Source organism: Typopeltis vanoorti, chromosome 25, assembly GCF_054136105.1.
Source record: "Typopeltis vanoorti isolate ZY-2024b chromosome 25, IOZ_Tvanoo_1.0, whole genome shotgun sequence".
NCBI lineage: Eukaryota > Metazoa > Arthropoda > Arachnida > Uropygi > Thelyphonidae > Typopeltis > Typopeltis vanoorti.
The window spans coordinates 23,141,973-23,157,434 of record NC_143573.1 but is presented as its reverse complement, the minus strand read 5'-3'; the positions used below and the strand labels follow the sequence as shown (position 1 = coordinate 23,157,434).

The following is a 15,462-nucleotide window of genomic DNA, read 5'->3' as shown; positions in this document are numbered from 1 at the left end:
TTGTAGCGGATTTATTTAGAAGTATAACATCGTCCGCATAAAGCAAAGAACAGACATTAACATCTCCAATTCTGATATCATGTTTAATACCACTTTCCTTCATAATGTAATCCATATAAATAATGTATAATGTACATCCTTGTGTCACACCAGATTTAACATTAAACCATCTTCCTGTACTTCCTTCAAATCTAACTGCTTACTTGCAACTCAAATAAAGACTAAGTATTGCTTGATATAATGCATTGACACCATATAACTGTAGCGTATTGAATAATTTCTCTCTCTCTTGGTACCTTATCATATGCCTTTTCCAGATCGACAAAACTTAAATATAGATCTTTGTTATATTCCCATGCTTTCTCAACTATTTGTTGTAAAGTGAAGATCTGATCCTGACAACCGCTATTTGGCCTGAATCCAATTTGTTCTTCACCAGGCTTTTCTTCCACAATTCTTCTCAACCGTTTCTCAAGTATACGTGCATAGATCTTGCCAGGAATACTCAGTAGGGAAATACCTCTGTAATTCTCAAATTCAGTTTTATTTCCCTTTTTATATATGGGTACCATTTGAGCTCTACTCCAATCATCGGGAATTCGTCCCTCTGTCCAGGCTTTCTGAACTATGCAGTGCAGACACTGTAAGACTTTTATACCACCATATTTCAGCATTTCTGTTTGAATATCATCTACTCTTGCTGCCTTTCCATATTTCAAGCCTTTGATGGCTTTTTCTACTGCAAGTATGAATATGTATTCCTGACTGTATGCCTGTTGAGTGTTTATTACTACTGTGCTATCACTGCTTGTTTCATTTAGCAATTTTTCAAAGTAATTACTCCATAATTCAAGGATATCTTTTTCTCCCGTTTTCATGTCACCTTTATCATCTCTTTCTTACATTTGTCTTTGTATTCTCTAAGAGCACAAGCTGACTTATTTGCCAGGAACTTTGGATATGCTTTCTTCTTTTCCTTCACTGCCTCTTCCTGTGTCCACCATGGAGTTCAGATTTTTCTATCCTTGCAGACTACCTCACCACATGCCTCTCTGGCTGAATCAATCAGGGTTTTCTTCAAGGCTTGGCACTGAATCTCCAAGGTTTGGTTCCTGTTCTCAAAATCTTTCATTTTTTCTTCCAAAATCTTTGTGTATTTTAGTCTACAGCTCACATCTGAGAGCTGCTCAACTTTTATTTGCTTTAAAACTTTCTTACATGTTATTCTTTTCAACATGACATTTAATTTTATCCTGCTCAAGTCTAAATAGTGATCACTTCCAATTTCAAATCCTCTGTACACACTGGTGTCCTGCACCAGTGAGAAAACATCACTATCAACATCTTAGGGATGATCTTCGTGCACTATCACTCCGAACATGGGAGTAATATTCCATGGTTGGATTTCTGTTTGTATAGAGCTAGCAGCTGTGAAGGTGTGAATAATGTCTTGTGCAAAAAGTATACCAAGTATTTTGGTGGCTGTGGGAGCTATAGTTGAATTGAATTGTCTTTGTACCAAGAAAAGTTGGAGGTCATTCCATGAAGGGAAATTTGTGCACATTTATATGTTGGAACATTGTGTTAGTAATAACCAGTCCATGTCCTGAGCAGAAATCCAACAGGTATTTGCCATTATTATTAGCTTTGCTCTTTTCTCCAAATTTTCCCCAAATATTTTTGTATGTCTGACAATCATTTCCCACTCTGCTATTTAGATCACCAACAAGGTCCAACTTTTCCTTTTTCATTGGTAGAACCTTCTGTGGGACCATGGGCACAAATAAGTCTCATCATCCAGTTCCCCATTCTGATATTTGCCTACATCACTCTACTTGAGACTGCCTGTCATTCAAGAAGATTAGCCTCGTATTTAATGTTGAATACTATAGCTACTCCTTTTCCTTGATTGTCATTGCCAGAATATAATATTTTGTATTTACTGCTCAGAATGATCTCACCAGTTTTTGTCTTTTTTGTTTCAGTCACCCCCTATTATATCGATCTGGTACTTAACTAATTCCTCAGCAAGCTCCATTTCTTTGCCATTCAGGCTTCTTATGTTGATAGTACTGATCTTGAACTCTGGATGTTGAGTTAGGGTGTGTTTTCAGATTTGTTCCAGTAGCTGACTTTTCGCCGTTCGCCCTGGTTCCCTGGCAAAAACAACGGGGCCTTGTTTAACTGGGCGACACCCCAGCGAGCATGAAATTTTGTCATGTTGTACCATCATTTTGTAGATTAGTTTAAGCCAATAAGAATACAATTTGGTTGGCTAAATCCCAAATTGCCAGCCCATCCTCGTTCGTTCAGTATCCAGGTAGATACCCAACAGGGTGCACCATGAGAAGATGAGGATTGGACATTAGGTCAGAAGCCGTGGTCGGTTCTCCGCATTCCTTTAAAGACTATGTGGAAGTCTCCTCTCAGTTATATAGCTTTGACCCTTTAGCACCCCTATGATTTTATTTCTTAGGGAGTTATTCCTACTCTATAACAATATTTCTCATTTTCTTACTTCAGTATTTTTTGGTTACAACCCCCCCCACCCCCATTTAATACTTGTTCATTGGTTTCTTCAAGTCTTTAATCAGCATTTCCATTTGGCAGGAGATTAGCCTGGTGTCTAAAATATAATCTGTTTTTCCCTGTTAACTTTAGTTTGTGTACATGGATATTGTTCAGAAGAATGACTATTGCATTACATTTTCCAGAATCGTTTATTTTAGATTTTGCTAAGTACTGTTCGAATGGTGCATCTAACTTATGAGACATGTATTAAAGTAATTTATTATTATTACTATCTTCTGATACTAATAAAGAAACACACAGGCACACATAAGTATGTATATAAAAAAAAAAATTTAATTTCCTGATAATGGCCTGGTAGTAACTTGTTGGAATGTCCCCTAGGGCTAAGCATACTCCTAAGCATGAACATGCACAATGTGCAAAACAATGAAACATGTCTAGACATAATTTAAAATCAACCTACATAATTTATAGTGCAAAGTTACTGTCTAACAAACTGATATATTTATCCACATACTAGCAAAGTTTATGTCCATGTATAGTACATATATGTATAGTACCTATGATGAATGATATAATATGAAGTTAGATATAAGCAGTGAATAAAAATTCAGTAAAATGTCTAGAGAATATAACCACTATAAAATTAGCAGCTCTTCTAATATTTTATTCGCATTTTCAACAAATGTTATCAATGGCTAGATGTTATATATAACATCCAGCCCTCCACCCAATGGTAATGTTGGTACAATAGCTTACTAACAATAACAGAATTACGCTGCTCCCACAGATTCATCTCTAAATAAATGAACAATATTCACCCCCCCCCACACACACACACACCTTTACTACTAATAAGAAAATATGGAAGAGTGAGTCAGAGTCCTGATATTGTTATTCAAAAAGAAAATACCTGGAATGACAGTAAGTACTTCTGATGTTGACCTCACTCTGGTAATGACCATTAATGCTGGCAAGTTATCCACTGCTATGTTTCTAATAGCTGTACTTGCAGCAACACCCAAATACTGAGTTACTGCAGAAAGAAACCTAAATAATAAATAAAACATTAAATCTTATATAAAAAGCATAATTTTATATATCGATTGAAGAAGCAAAGAAGAGTGCACATATGTTTATATCAGTATCTTAATATTATCCAATACATTTACACATCAAGAAATTAATGCCAAGAGACGGTTTTGTGAAAAGTATTAATTTCTTGATCCTAAATAGGCATTAGGCATTAATTTCTTGATTTAAATGGCACTATAATATAATGCAGCACATTCTTTTTTTAAAAGACCAAGTTAGGTATATGATTAGACAAGTAATTCTGATAGTAAGGCTTATTTATATGTTGGTAATTTATAACCATATTATTTAAGGAAATTACAATGCACACTATATATTAATAAGAATAGCGTAATATGTCTGATATGTCAGCAAAGTCAAACTGACAGCATCAGGGGACAATGAACAAATTATTATGTGCAAGCAGGCACTGCATAGGGTAAAAGCATGACTGAAGCAGAATAATGTGCAATAAAAGTAAGTCTATAAAGTCCTAAATAGTGTGTCCCCTAGTGGACCAGAATAGATGCGTGCTTGGCTACTGGGCTGAAGTTCTAAGGCTGAGGCTTTTCAAATTTGAGGCAATTTCATACAACCAAATTTGTTGACATTTGGGTAGTTCTTAAAGACAGAGAGAGATTCCAGGAAATTCTTTCATATTTAAATTTCACAGGTTCTTTAAATTTCCATTTATACCATTGCCATTTTTCCTAAATTTTTATATTAATAATTTATAGTGGTATAGTATGTACCAATATTAGAATATTTTATTTCGTAAATGCTTTAACGATAAGTAAAAAAACAGATATTTTGAAACTTTAAATTTTTAGCTTTTTAAATGGTACTGGTCAAAAGAGTTGTTAATGTGGATTTTATTATCACATTTGGTTGGTAAAAAGTGTTTCTACATTTGATGGCCTGTGTTGCTCCCACCAAAATTAGTTCCAAAAGTGACTACTATGATCGCTACATTACCCACCACCTCCGTTGCCTGGACTCTGCATCATCATTCTTCATGCAGTACACCCAAGTTCTGTGCTTGTGGTGGTAGCGGAACATAACTAGTGTAGTGTAGATAAGCACTTTTCTGATTAATAAATACTTAAGACTGATTTTAGTGAAAGTTATAAAACCCTTGTTTAAATGACTGAGCAACAGAAGAGCATAAAATGGAACTATGAACAAGAAAAGAGTGTTTAACCAACAATGGGAGAACGATTTTGCTTTTACTGTTAAGGATAAAAAGGCTCTGTGCCTTATCTGTCATACAACTATCAGCCACTTTACAGCCAGCAATTTAAAGAGCCATCATGAATGTAATCATAAAAAGTCTGCATCTGAATTTCCTCCCGAATCGTAAATGCAAAAAAACAAGATAAAACGTTTGAAATATAATTTAGTCACTCAACAAAATAGCTTATTTTTCCTCTGTAAGCAAAGTGATTTTTCCTCTGTAAGCAAAGATTTGGCTATACTGAAGCTAGTTTTGTTATAGCTTGGAATGATGCTCGAAGTAAACTACCTTACAGTCACGGAGAATTGGTAAAAAAGAATATTAGTGATGTGATTGCAATTCTCACTCCAGAGAACTCAAAACTCAAACAGGCAATAGAACAAATTCCTATCACCCATCGCACTGCTGAGAGACGTATTTCTGAAATTAGTTCTACAATCATATGTTCACTGCAGAGTGATCTGAAAAGCTGCGTCACTTTCAGTTTAGCATTGGATGAATCTACAGACATTCAAGATATCGCTCAGCTAGCTATATTTGTTCGCTATGTCACAAACGATGGAAACGTAAAAGAATTCTTATACTTCATTAGCTTAAAGGAAACCACAACAGGTATTGACATTAAAAATGCACTTAAAGCTTTATTGAATGCTCAACTACCCTTGCATAAACTTGTTAGCATTGCAACAGATGGAGCACCAGCTATGGTAGATCAAAATACTGGCCTAGTTGGGCAATTGACATATGATATCAACTATCCTGAATGTCTCTCTATTCATTGTATCATTCACCTTGAGCATTTAGTAAGCAAACACTTCAAGTTCAACAGTGTCATAAATTGCATTTTAGAAACTGTGAATTTATTTGGACAAGTGCAAAAACACACCGTGAATTTAAAAATTTTATTGAGGAATTTGAGCTTGAAGAAAAGCCAAGTAACTTTTTTCTACTGTATCAACTGCCAGTCCTTTGAATAATTTTGTTGCTCTTTTTGAACCAATCAAAGCTTTCATGAAAGAAAAAAAAGAAATACCCACAACTAGAAGATCATGGATGGGTACAGGATCTGATGTTCTTTACAGATGTAATGCAACACCTCTAATATTTAAATCTGGCACTTCAAGGAAGGAACAAAGTTATTACAGAATTTGCCCAATCAGTTTTCAGAATAAAATAAAGCTTTTTCAAAGAGATCTAGCAACAAAGAAATTCAAGCACTTTCCCAACCTTAAATTAAGAATAACTGCTTTTCCTGATGCTGAAATTAAACACAGTAAACTGAAACAATACGAAAGAAACTTAGAAACACTTTATAATGATATAGGTTTGAGAAACTAAAAAAGTTAAAGCCATGTTTTGAATTTTTTGTGATTGATGTCATAAATGATGGATGTCCTGTTGTTGCACCTTTTACCGCGGATGTAAATTCAATAGTGACAGAGCTCTGCAACTGACTTTTGGAAACAAATCCCAGAAGCAAAGTATCCCAATCTTCAGAAAACTGGCTTCTGAATACTCTGTTTTTAGGACAACTTCCTGCCGTGAATCTCTCTTCTCTGCAATGAAATTTGTCAAGTCAAAACATCATGCTATCCTCACTAACAGCCACCTCACCAAGCTTCTTAGAACAGCGCAAATGAAGAATCAACGCAGTCAACTCAGCGGGTAGAGATTAAACATATTCTTTTTTGGTGAGTAGGACTAGTATATTGTTGTATTTTTTATTTATAAATACAATTTTAAATAATATTTTTTGTGGCTCTTGAACATTCAAAAATGTATGAAAAGTATTATATGTGGCTCTTATTACTGTAGAACTTGCCCACCTGGTCTATATTGAATGAGCTATGGAGGCTCAAAGCAAACCCTGACTTTAGGACTCGAAGCAATTTTTTTTATTTATTTATTAATTTTTTCCTTTTTGCGATCAACCTATCTAGCCACACCTTAAATAACAGTCAACTTGAATTATTTGATAAAGGCCTAAACTTCATAGTAGCACCTAGAACTGTCAATAAACTGGATGGTATATACCATATAGAAAGAGGCATTAAGTCTCATCCAAATAATATAGCTGATAAAATTCATTTAGAAACCAGCAATGTTTTGAACAAAAAGAAAACCATATGTAGCAATTTTACAAAAACAGAAATAGCAGCAATCAAGTGATTAAAAGCTAATCAAGATATAATTATAACAAAATCGGACCTTTGGATGTTGTGAGTGCAAGCAGCGTGAATGAATTCAAGAATAAGTATGATAGCTGGTGTGTGTAGTATGTAGCCTCCCTCAATGAGTCTCTGATTCCCTGGAGGTCTCTCTTAATAATAGTATATTCGGTCCTGACTTATATCTTCCTTTAATTTGCTGTCTAAGTTGCCAAAATGTTGTACCACCTTACCTCACAGTCCTGAAGATATTTTCAGGTGCAAACTTTGTTTGCTTACACTTGGATAAAGGATTAAACTAAATTTATTATCAGATAAAGGTAATGCAATGGTCATCCTTGAAAGATCAACTTACATCCATCAGATGAATCAACTAGTCTCTGATAACAGCACCTATCAGCTTGTGAATTATAAACTGACGACCAGGATAAAGAAATAAACTGGACTTGCTTAAGTCTGTCACTTCTTGGCCATCAGACACTGTTAAAAAACTTATACCCCGCTATGCCCATTCTACCAGAATATATGATGTTCCCCAAGTACACCATATATTCTTAACATAACATAACATTCCACTTCGACCGAGAGTTGAGGGAATAGACAGCCCTAATTATCACCTAGCCAAGTAATTAGCATTAACACTAAAGGATTTCGTAGGTCATTCCCCCTCCGATATAAAGAACACACAACACTTTATAAACAAAATTAAAAACATAACATCAATCAGTGACAATTTTTCTCCTACAGAACAAATTTAAGCCCAACATTACGGCTCTCTTTGTCCACGTATTATGTTCCAGTTACTTTGTGTGGCAAAATAAATTTTACCTAAAAAAAGAAGGTATGGCCATAAGCTCACCTCTAACCCCCCCCCCCAATTGCTGCTAACTTTTATATGGAAGCTTTTGAGCAATGTGCTAGATTCCTTTACTCTAAAACCTGCAGTTTGGCTTAGGTACGTTGACCATGTTTTCGTTATATGCCCACACGGTCGAGAAAAGTTAAACCCATTCCTTAGCCACCTGAACAAACAACATGAGTGCATACAATTTACTATTAAAATTGAAAATCAGAACTCGCTCCCTTTCCTGGATACACCAGTCACACTACAGAAGAAATTATTTATTGGATTGAAACCTAATGCAGAGTCAGGGAAACTAGATCATAATGGTAGGAAAGGCAAGTTGCATGCAAGTTCAGCTATGGTATGCTAATGTCAGAATGACATGAATGTCATTGGGCATGGTTATGAATCTAGTAAAAGGGTAGAAATTTACAGTTTGGGTTTAGACTTTTTGGATGTGTCTATTGACAGTAAAGAAAAAGTTGCTAAAACAGGTGAGAGAGAGAGACTACAGATGTAAACAAAAAAGCCAAGAGGTAACTTGTTATGTCTATCCACAAATGTTATGAATCTAGTAAAAGGGTAGAAATTTACAGTTTGGGTTTAGACTTTTTTGGGTGTGTCTATTGACAGTAAAGAAATAGTTGCTAAAACAGATGAGACAGAGACTACAGATGTAAACAAAAAAGCCAACTTGACATTTGTGGATAGACATAACTTGTTGTCTATCCACAAATGTCAAGCATTTCAGAAACAAAATGGTAGAGTTTGTTGCCTTGATGAATATGTTTCAACCTAAGATTATTGGGATTAGTGAAACTTATCAAGAGTCATATGAAGTAACTGGAATATAGTGTAAAGAGAACATAGTATTTTTAGGACAGAGGAGAGAGAAAGGGTGGGTGAAGTTACTAATAAAGATATCAGATTATTTGTGTCCAGTTACAGTAGAAACTCATGAAATCAATAATAATAATGTCCCATAGCAGTGAGTTCGAGGCCATCTAGTATGAAGTCAATGCAAGAAAGTATGGAATATATAGTGGGGTATTGCTACAGATTGGTGGTTCGGCTTCTTGGGAGAGAGAGAGAGAAATGCATTGGCAAATTACCATGACGGATTTTAGGAGTAATCACTATGGGTGATTTATTCAAAACTATCTAAACATTGATAAGGTAGAAGAGAAATCTCATGAAAAGTATATGAAGGAGAATTTCTTGAACTGCAAGGCAACTTTATCAAGCAGCGTGTGAAAGAAGGAACTCAAGGTCAAAAAGAATATTAGATTTGATCATAGCAACAGAAAGGATCTTAGATAAGAATGTGAATGTTTTGCTACCTGTTGATGACAGTGATCATGTTGAACTGAAGTGGGAAATAAATAACTATATGGTTGTTCGATTTAGGACAGGATACATGCTGAATCACAAAGCTGAAAATTAAGAAAAACTCAGAAGAATACTATCTTTAGTATAATGATATCAGTAATAGAAGGGAAGCTTTGAAAATGTACTTAACTGAAGCAGTATCTGAACATATTTTCCAGAATTTAAAGAACACAGTCAGAGTGAAATGGATGCAACCTTATTAAGCAGAAGATATGCAAGGAATATTGCCAGGACAACAGTAAGCAGAGTTATGAAATATAATGTCATCATTATCAAATTCCTGCCATGTACCCTCAAGGGGTGTACAAGATGAAATATAATGTATATATATTAATATTATATATATATATATATATATTTATTTGTATGCAGATTGACTCGGTTTATGAACATGTTCAATAATTTTAATGACAAACCACCAAGATAATTAAGAATAAAAGTTTAATACGGACACAACTAGTTTCGTTGGTAAGCCAACTTTGTCAGGTGTCAAAGTACAAAGATATATACAAAAAAGACTAACAGAAACATTGCACAAACAACAACAAAAAAAAAAAAAACCTACAGTTAAGTTCAAATTGGAGTTTGCACTTCAGTTCTAGCTACATTTATACGTGTGCATGTGATCTCGTGAGAACGCCAGCACTGAACAGCAGAACTATGCAAATCTGGCAAATTGTAGCTAAGGTTGTTATTCATGTGGGTAGAATCGAGGGCGATTTCTTTTGATTCCAGGATACATCTTTCAAGTTCATTGTAACATCTGCAAATATTAGAAGTTTGGTTCCAGTATATTTGGTGTTGGCAACCTTCATCAGAGTTTACAGAGAACAAGACGTGGCTGGCAAGTGCACTGAGCCATCCAAAGAGAATTTTATCACTATGCTGTAAGTAAAAGTGCACAGTGGTAGCAGTGTACCATGTTGCATAGGACATCAATTCAGCAATACAGCCAGATGGGATATCAGCATATATGCTAACAGAATGTTTAGCTGAAATGGCTTGGCCCTATACATGTTTGCATAACTTGAGTCTCAGTTCAGTAAAGATACCACAGGAATGAAAAGATTGTATGATAGTTTTGTTGTACAAGGGGTGTTGCAAAAACTGGCATGTATAATTACCGACCTATCAGTATATCTGGAATGGCGGTGAATATTTTAGAGAAGATCGTAATAACTTTCATACAGAAATGGGTTGACATGGAAACCATACTTTGCAAAGAACAGCATAAAGAGAGGTCATGTTTTAGCAATTTGCTCTTATTTTATAATGTTACAGCTCTGAGTTGAATAAAGGGAATGGATATGCTATGACACTGTTAGACTTTGCTAAGGCATTTGATAGGATACTACACAAAAGTTTGTTGCATAAATCAGAGAATGTGGGATTGGAATATAAACTACTGATTTGGATAAGTAGATGGCTGATGGATAGGTATCAAACAGCGGTATACAGTGAATGTTAAACTAACACATTTACGGTGTTGAACCCCCCCAGTAATCAGTCCTTGGACCATTGTTTTTCAAATTTATATATTAATGATACTGGGAAGGTCCTGGCAGGATATACTAAATAGTCTGCTGATGATGCAAAGATAAGCAGGGCAATCAAAGATACTACTAATATACAGTGCTTACAGAATGATTTGAATCAGCTTGAACAGTAGGCAAATGATAGTGGATAGTGGATATCATTTAAATTAGTAAGTGTACAATTATGCACTCTTTGGCATGACGTAATTCCAACAGCATGTTATATTAGTGATTTATGTTATAAGAAACTAAAGCAAGGGATCTTGGAGTTATGGTGGATGGGAAACTGAAATTCAACAGTCACATCACAAATATTACAAATAGAACTCAGAGGATAATTGCAATGCTGAATTGAACGTTGATATGTAAGGATAAGGAAGTTTGCCTCTTTTTGCTTCTTTACAAAGACTATACAACCACACTTGGACCACTGTACAAAGATTAGTCTCGAGTTCAGAGGAGATAAAGAAACTGTGAAAAGAGTGCAAAGAATAATAATAATAACAATGATATCAGGATTGTGGAACGTATATTACAAAGACAGAGTATGTGGAATGCAGACACAGGTAAACAGGGGTGATTATGACAAAGGTCTATAAAGTTCTGAAAGAGCATTATAGGTTTTCAGTTGATGACATTTTTTGTTATATGGAAGATGGGAAGAGGATAATGAAGCATCCTACACAGTTTGTGTAAGATTGAGAAAGGGGTAAAAGCTAGATATTTCTTTTACAGAACAGTGAGCATCCAGTGTTAATAGGTTAGCGAGACAGTATGACAGTTGGTTTGGACAATCCAGTGCTCCTCTTGATGAGTCCTTAGCACTCTGGAGGTCTCAGACAATAAGCATAATAATATTTGAACATTTCTGATAGAATATCATCCACTTCATCTGCCTATCCACATTTCAGTTTTTGATGGATATTCTATGTCAAGTATTGATATGTACTCCTTACTGCATTCCTCGAGTGTTTTTTTACCACACTGCTGTCATTGCTTATTTTCATTTAGTAATCTTTGAAAGCAATCACTCCAGACAGAATATCTTTATCTTCAGTATTCATGTCACCTTTATCATATGATTCCTTTCACAGTACTCTTTTCTCCATATGCAAAGTTTTTCATTAAATGTCAGATTATTTTGCTACCTTCTGATATTTTCTATGCTCTTACTGAAGTCTTCCAATGACTTTTGTTTAACCAGTTTTATATAATCCATCACTTTCTTATATTTTTCTCTTCTTCTTTCATAGCACATTCTGACTTGCTTGCTAGAAATACTTGATATGCTTTTCTCGAGTCCAGTAAAGAGTTCTTATTTTTATACCCTTGGAAACAACTTGGTAATATGCATCGCTCACTGAGTCAATGTTCGCTTCCAGTAAACTGTAAACAGATGGAGATCTTTGCCAATTTTGAATCCTCTGTATACACTCCTCTTGTCTCCTGAACCATCATGAAGATATATAACTCTCAACAATAACATAGTCACTTAATCTTATTTTTTGTGTCTTCTCTCCATACGCATATCTTTATGTTGAAACATGTTGTTAGTAATGAATAACGTCTGAAAATTTCAGGAAAGAAGTTGGCAGTGGAACATCCCCATAGAAAAATGATAGTACCATTTTCACTAGACCAGACCTTCAGATCCTCGCAACATCTATTACAGAGGAGAATGACATAATCGCCACAGAATTGAGTAATTCTATCATCTATTCCATCTACCAACCGCCCAAATGAAGCTTTCCCTTTAAATCTCATGTTAATCTTAACAGGCAGAAAAGTCTTTTTTTATTGGTGACTTTTAATAGCCACAGTAGTGTCTGGAGTTGCCCACAAGCTGATACAAATGGAGAGTCTGTGTTGGAATGGGCTGAATCCCTCATCCACAATAGGCCAACAGACCCCTTCCTTTTATAGAAGAAGATGGAAGTGGGACTATAGCCCAGATCTCATCTTTGTGAGTGAGAGGGTGGCCCACCAGTGCATAAAAGCTGTTTGTATGCATATTCCAAATTCACAACATTGACCTATAATGAGTCAACTAGTAGCAGCAATTCGACCACAAACTGTTCACTTTAGATTAAGATATAATTTTAAAAAGGCAAAGTGGGAAAAATTTTCAAACCTATTAGATGAGAAAAACCCAGTTCCAGATTCAATTCAATTAAGCCATCCCAAGAGAATGAGATTTAATTATTTCCAAGGATTAACTCTCGAAATAACTACTCAACTGACAGAATACTGTAACTTATTTGAAAGAGATCCTTTTAGAAACTAAGCAAGCAAACAACAGGTTGTTACATCTATATCTGAAGCTAAATGCAAACAATGGATAAAGTTAATGAATAAAATAGATAAGGGAAGATGTAGCCAATAAAGCTTGGAGACTACTTAGATGCCTCAGCAATGACCCAAACAAAAATTCAAGACATTCTAATATGTCAGTAAATCAAATAGCATGCCACTTTTTAAAAGTGGCAAACCTATAATTCTGGTTCAAATACAAAAGACAGGACTTCAGGAGGAATATGGAAAATAAACAAATATTTTCTCCAAACCTTTTACAATGGAAGAACTCAACAGGGCAATTAAAATTTTAAGAAAGGAAAAGCAGCAGGTCCTGATGCAGTTTGTATTGAACAAATCAAGGAATTTGGTCCTACAACTATGACTGGATGCTGAATTTGTTCAACAATTCAGTTGAACAAATTACTTAATACCTGAAAAATACTCAAAGTTTGGAGAAGAGAGCTAGAGTTATTGCAGTTCTCAAACCAGGGAAAGATGCAAGTGACCCCAGAAATTATAGACTAATTTTTCTATCGTCTCATTTCTCAAGTGAACGATCCTCAAAAAGCTAACGAGGATAATTAATCCACTCCTAATTCCTGAACAAGCAGGCTTTCAAGCTGGTAAAAGTTGTACGTTGCAAGTTCTTCAACTAACACAATATACTGAGGATTGTTTTGAGAACCAGAAAATAACAGGAGTAGTTTTCATAGACTTAACTGCCGCTTATGATATGGTAAACAACAGCATCTTGTTAAGTAAACTGTACAAAATGACGAAAGATTATAACATAACTCAACTAGCTAGATGTCTTCTTCGGAATTGAAGATTTTTTGTTGAATTTCAAGGACAACGTAGTCGGAGGATTCAGAAGAAAGGCCTTCTCAAGGCAGTGTTCTGGCCCTGGCGCTTTTTAACATCTATACAAATGTCCAGCCTCTACCCAAAGATACAAAAAGTTTTATCTATGCTGATGATCATGCCATTGCCACTCAGGCAGATCATTTTGAAAGTGTAGAACAAAAGCACTGATTGAACTCAGCCCTTACTATAGTGAAAACCAGTGGCACAATCATCAGCATAGATAAAATGTTGGGTAAAGGCTGGTCATTTGTATAGATGTTAAAAAGCACCAGAACTAGAACACTGCCTTGATGGAGACCGTTCTTCTGAATCCTCCAACGTAGTCAGAAGATTCAGAATAACTTGGGAGAACACTCACTTAGATCACTTAGACCAACATCTAAATATTTAGGGATAACTTTAGACTATGATCTCACTTACGAAAGACATTGTATAAATACAAAACATAAGGTAACTACAAGGAATAGTATTCTCTGGAAACTATCTGGCACTACCTGGGGAACACAAACTTAAACAATAAGGACCACTGCCTTGGATCTATGTTATTCAGCTGCAGAATACATGTGCCCTGTATGATATAGATCCTACCATGCCAAGCAGGTAGATGTCACTTTAAATGAGACATGTAGACTCATTACTGGTTGTTTAAGACTGACACCATATGAAAAATTTTTTGTTTGGCTGGCATAGCACCTCCAAATATTAGATGCAAGATGTGGTTAGAAATGAGAAGCTTACGGCATCCATGTCTACAGACCATCCTCTATTTGGATATCAACTTGTTCATCAACGTCTAAAATCCAGGAAAAGTTTTCTTCATACTAGTGAAAGCCTTACTGAACCTCTCCAAAAATCAAGACTAGCCTCATGGAAGACAAGAAACAATCACCTTACAGATTGGGTTGTACCATCTGAAAGTCTTCCACCAGGCAACAGAGAAAACTGGACTATCTAGAAAGCTTTAAATAGGCTGAAATGCGGCATCGGAAGATCCAAGGATGAAAAAAAAGTTCAGACTCATGTGAACTGTCCCTATGTGAATGTAGAGAAGAGCAAACCATAGCTCACCTCTTGAACTGTAGGTTATGTCCCTTTAGTTGTACAAAGGACAGTCTAATTAATGTGAAACTTAATGCCTGTGATCTGACCAAATTCTGAGTAGCAAAAATTTGATGGACCTTCTAATGTACTTTTATTTAGTGTATTTATGCTATAAATTATGTTATTGTTTTTTCTTTTTAGTTTTATTCCTTATTTTTTATAAATGGCAACTATAAGAGCTCTACCACTCTTATCAGGCATTCCGAATTATGCAGTATAGCCACTGCAAAACTTTTATACCTTCAATTGAGGTATAAAATGCTCACTTGAGCATTTCTGGTCAAATATCATATATTCCAGCTGCCTTTCAACATTTGAAGATTTTGATGACTTTTTCTACATTAAGTATTTAAATATACTTCTGTTTGAATTCCTCTTCGAAAATTTTCTACTACTATTCTGTCACTGCTTTTTTTTTTTTTTCTT

General features: G+C 35.2%; 1 protein-coding gene across 1 annotated transcript in view; it reads right to left on the bottom strand.

The window, feature by feature from the left end:
- casp (Fas associated factor casp) overlaps nt 1-15,462 on the bottom strand; it is a 439,916-nt gene that overhangs the window by 135,820 nt on the left and 288,634 nt on the right. The window contains exon 13 of the mRNA XM_090414528.1: nt 3,446-3,582. Coding sequence (XP_090270654.1) covers nt 3,446-3,582 — 137 coding nt within the window. The remainder of the gene's footprint in view (nt 1-3,445; nt 3,583-15,462) is intronic.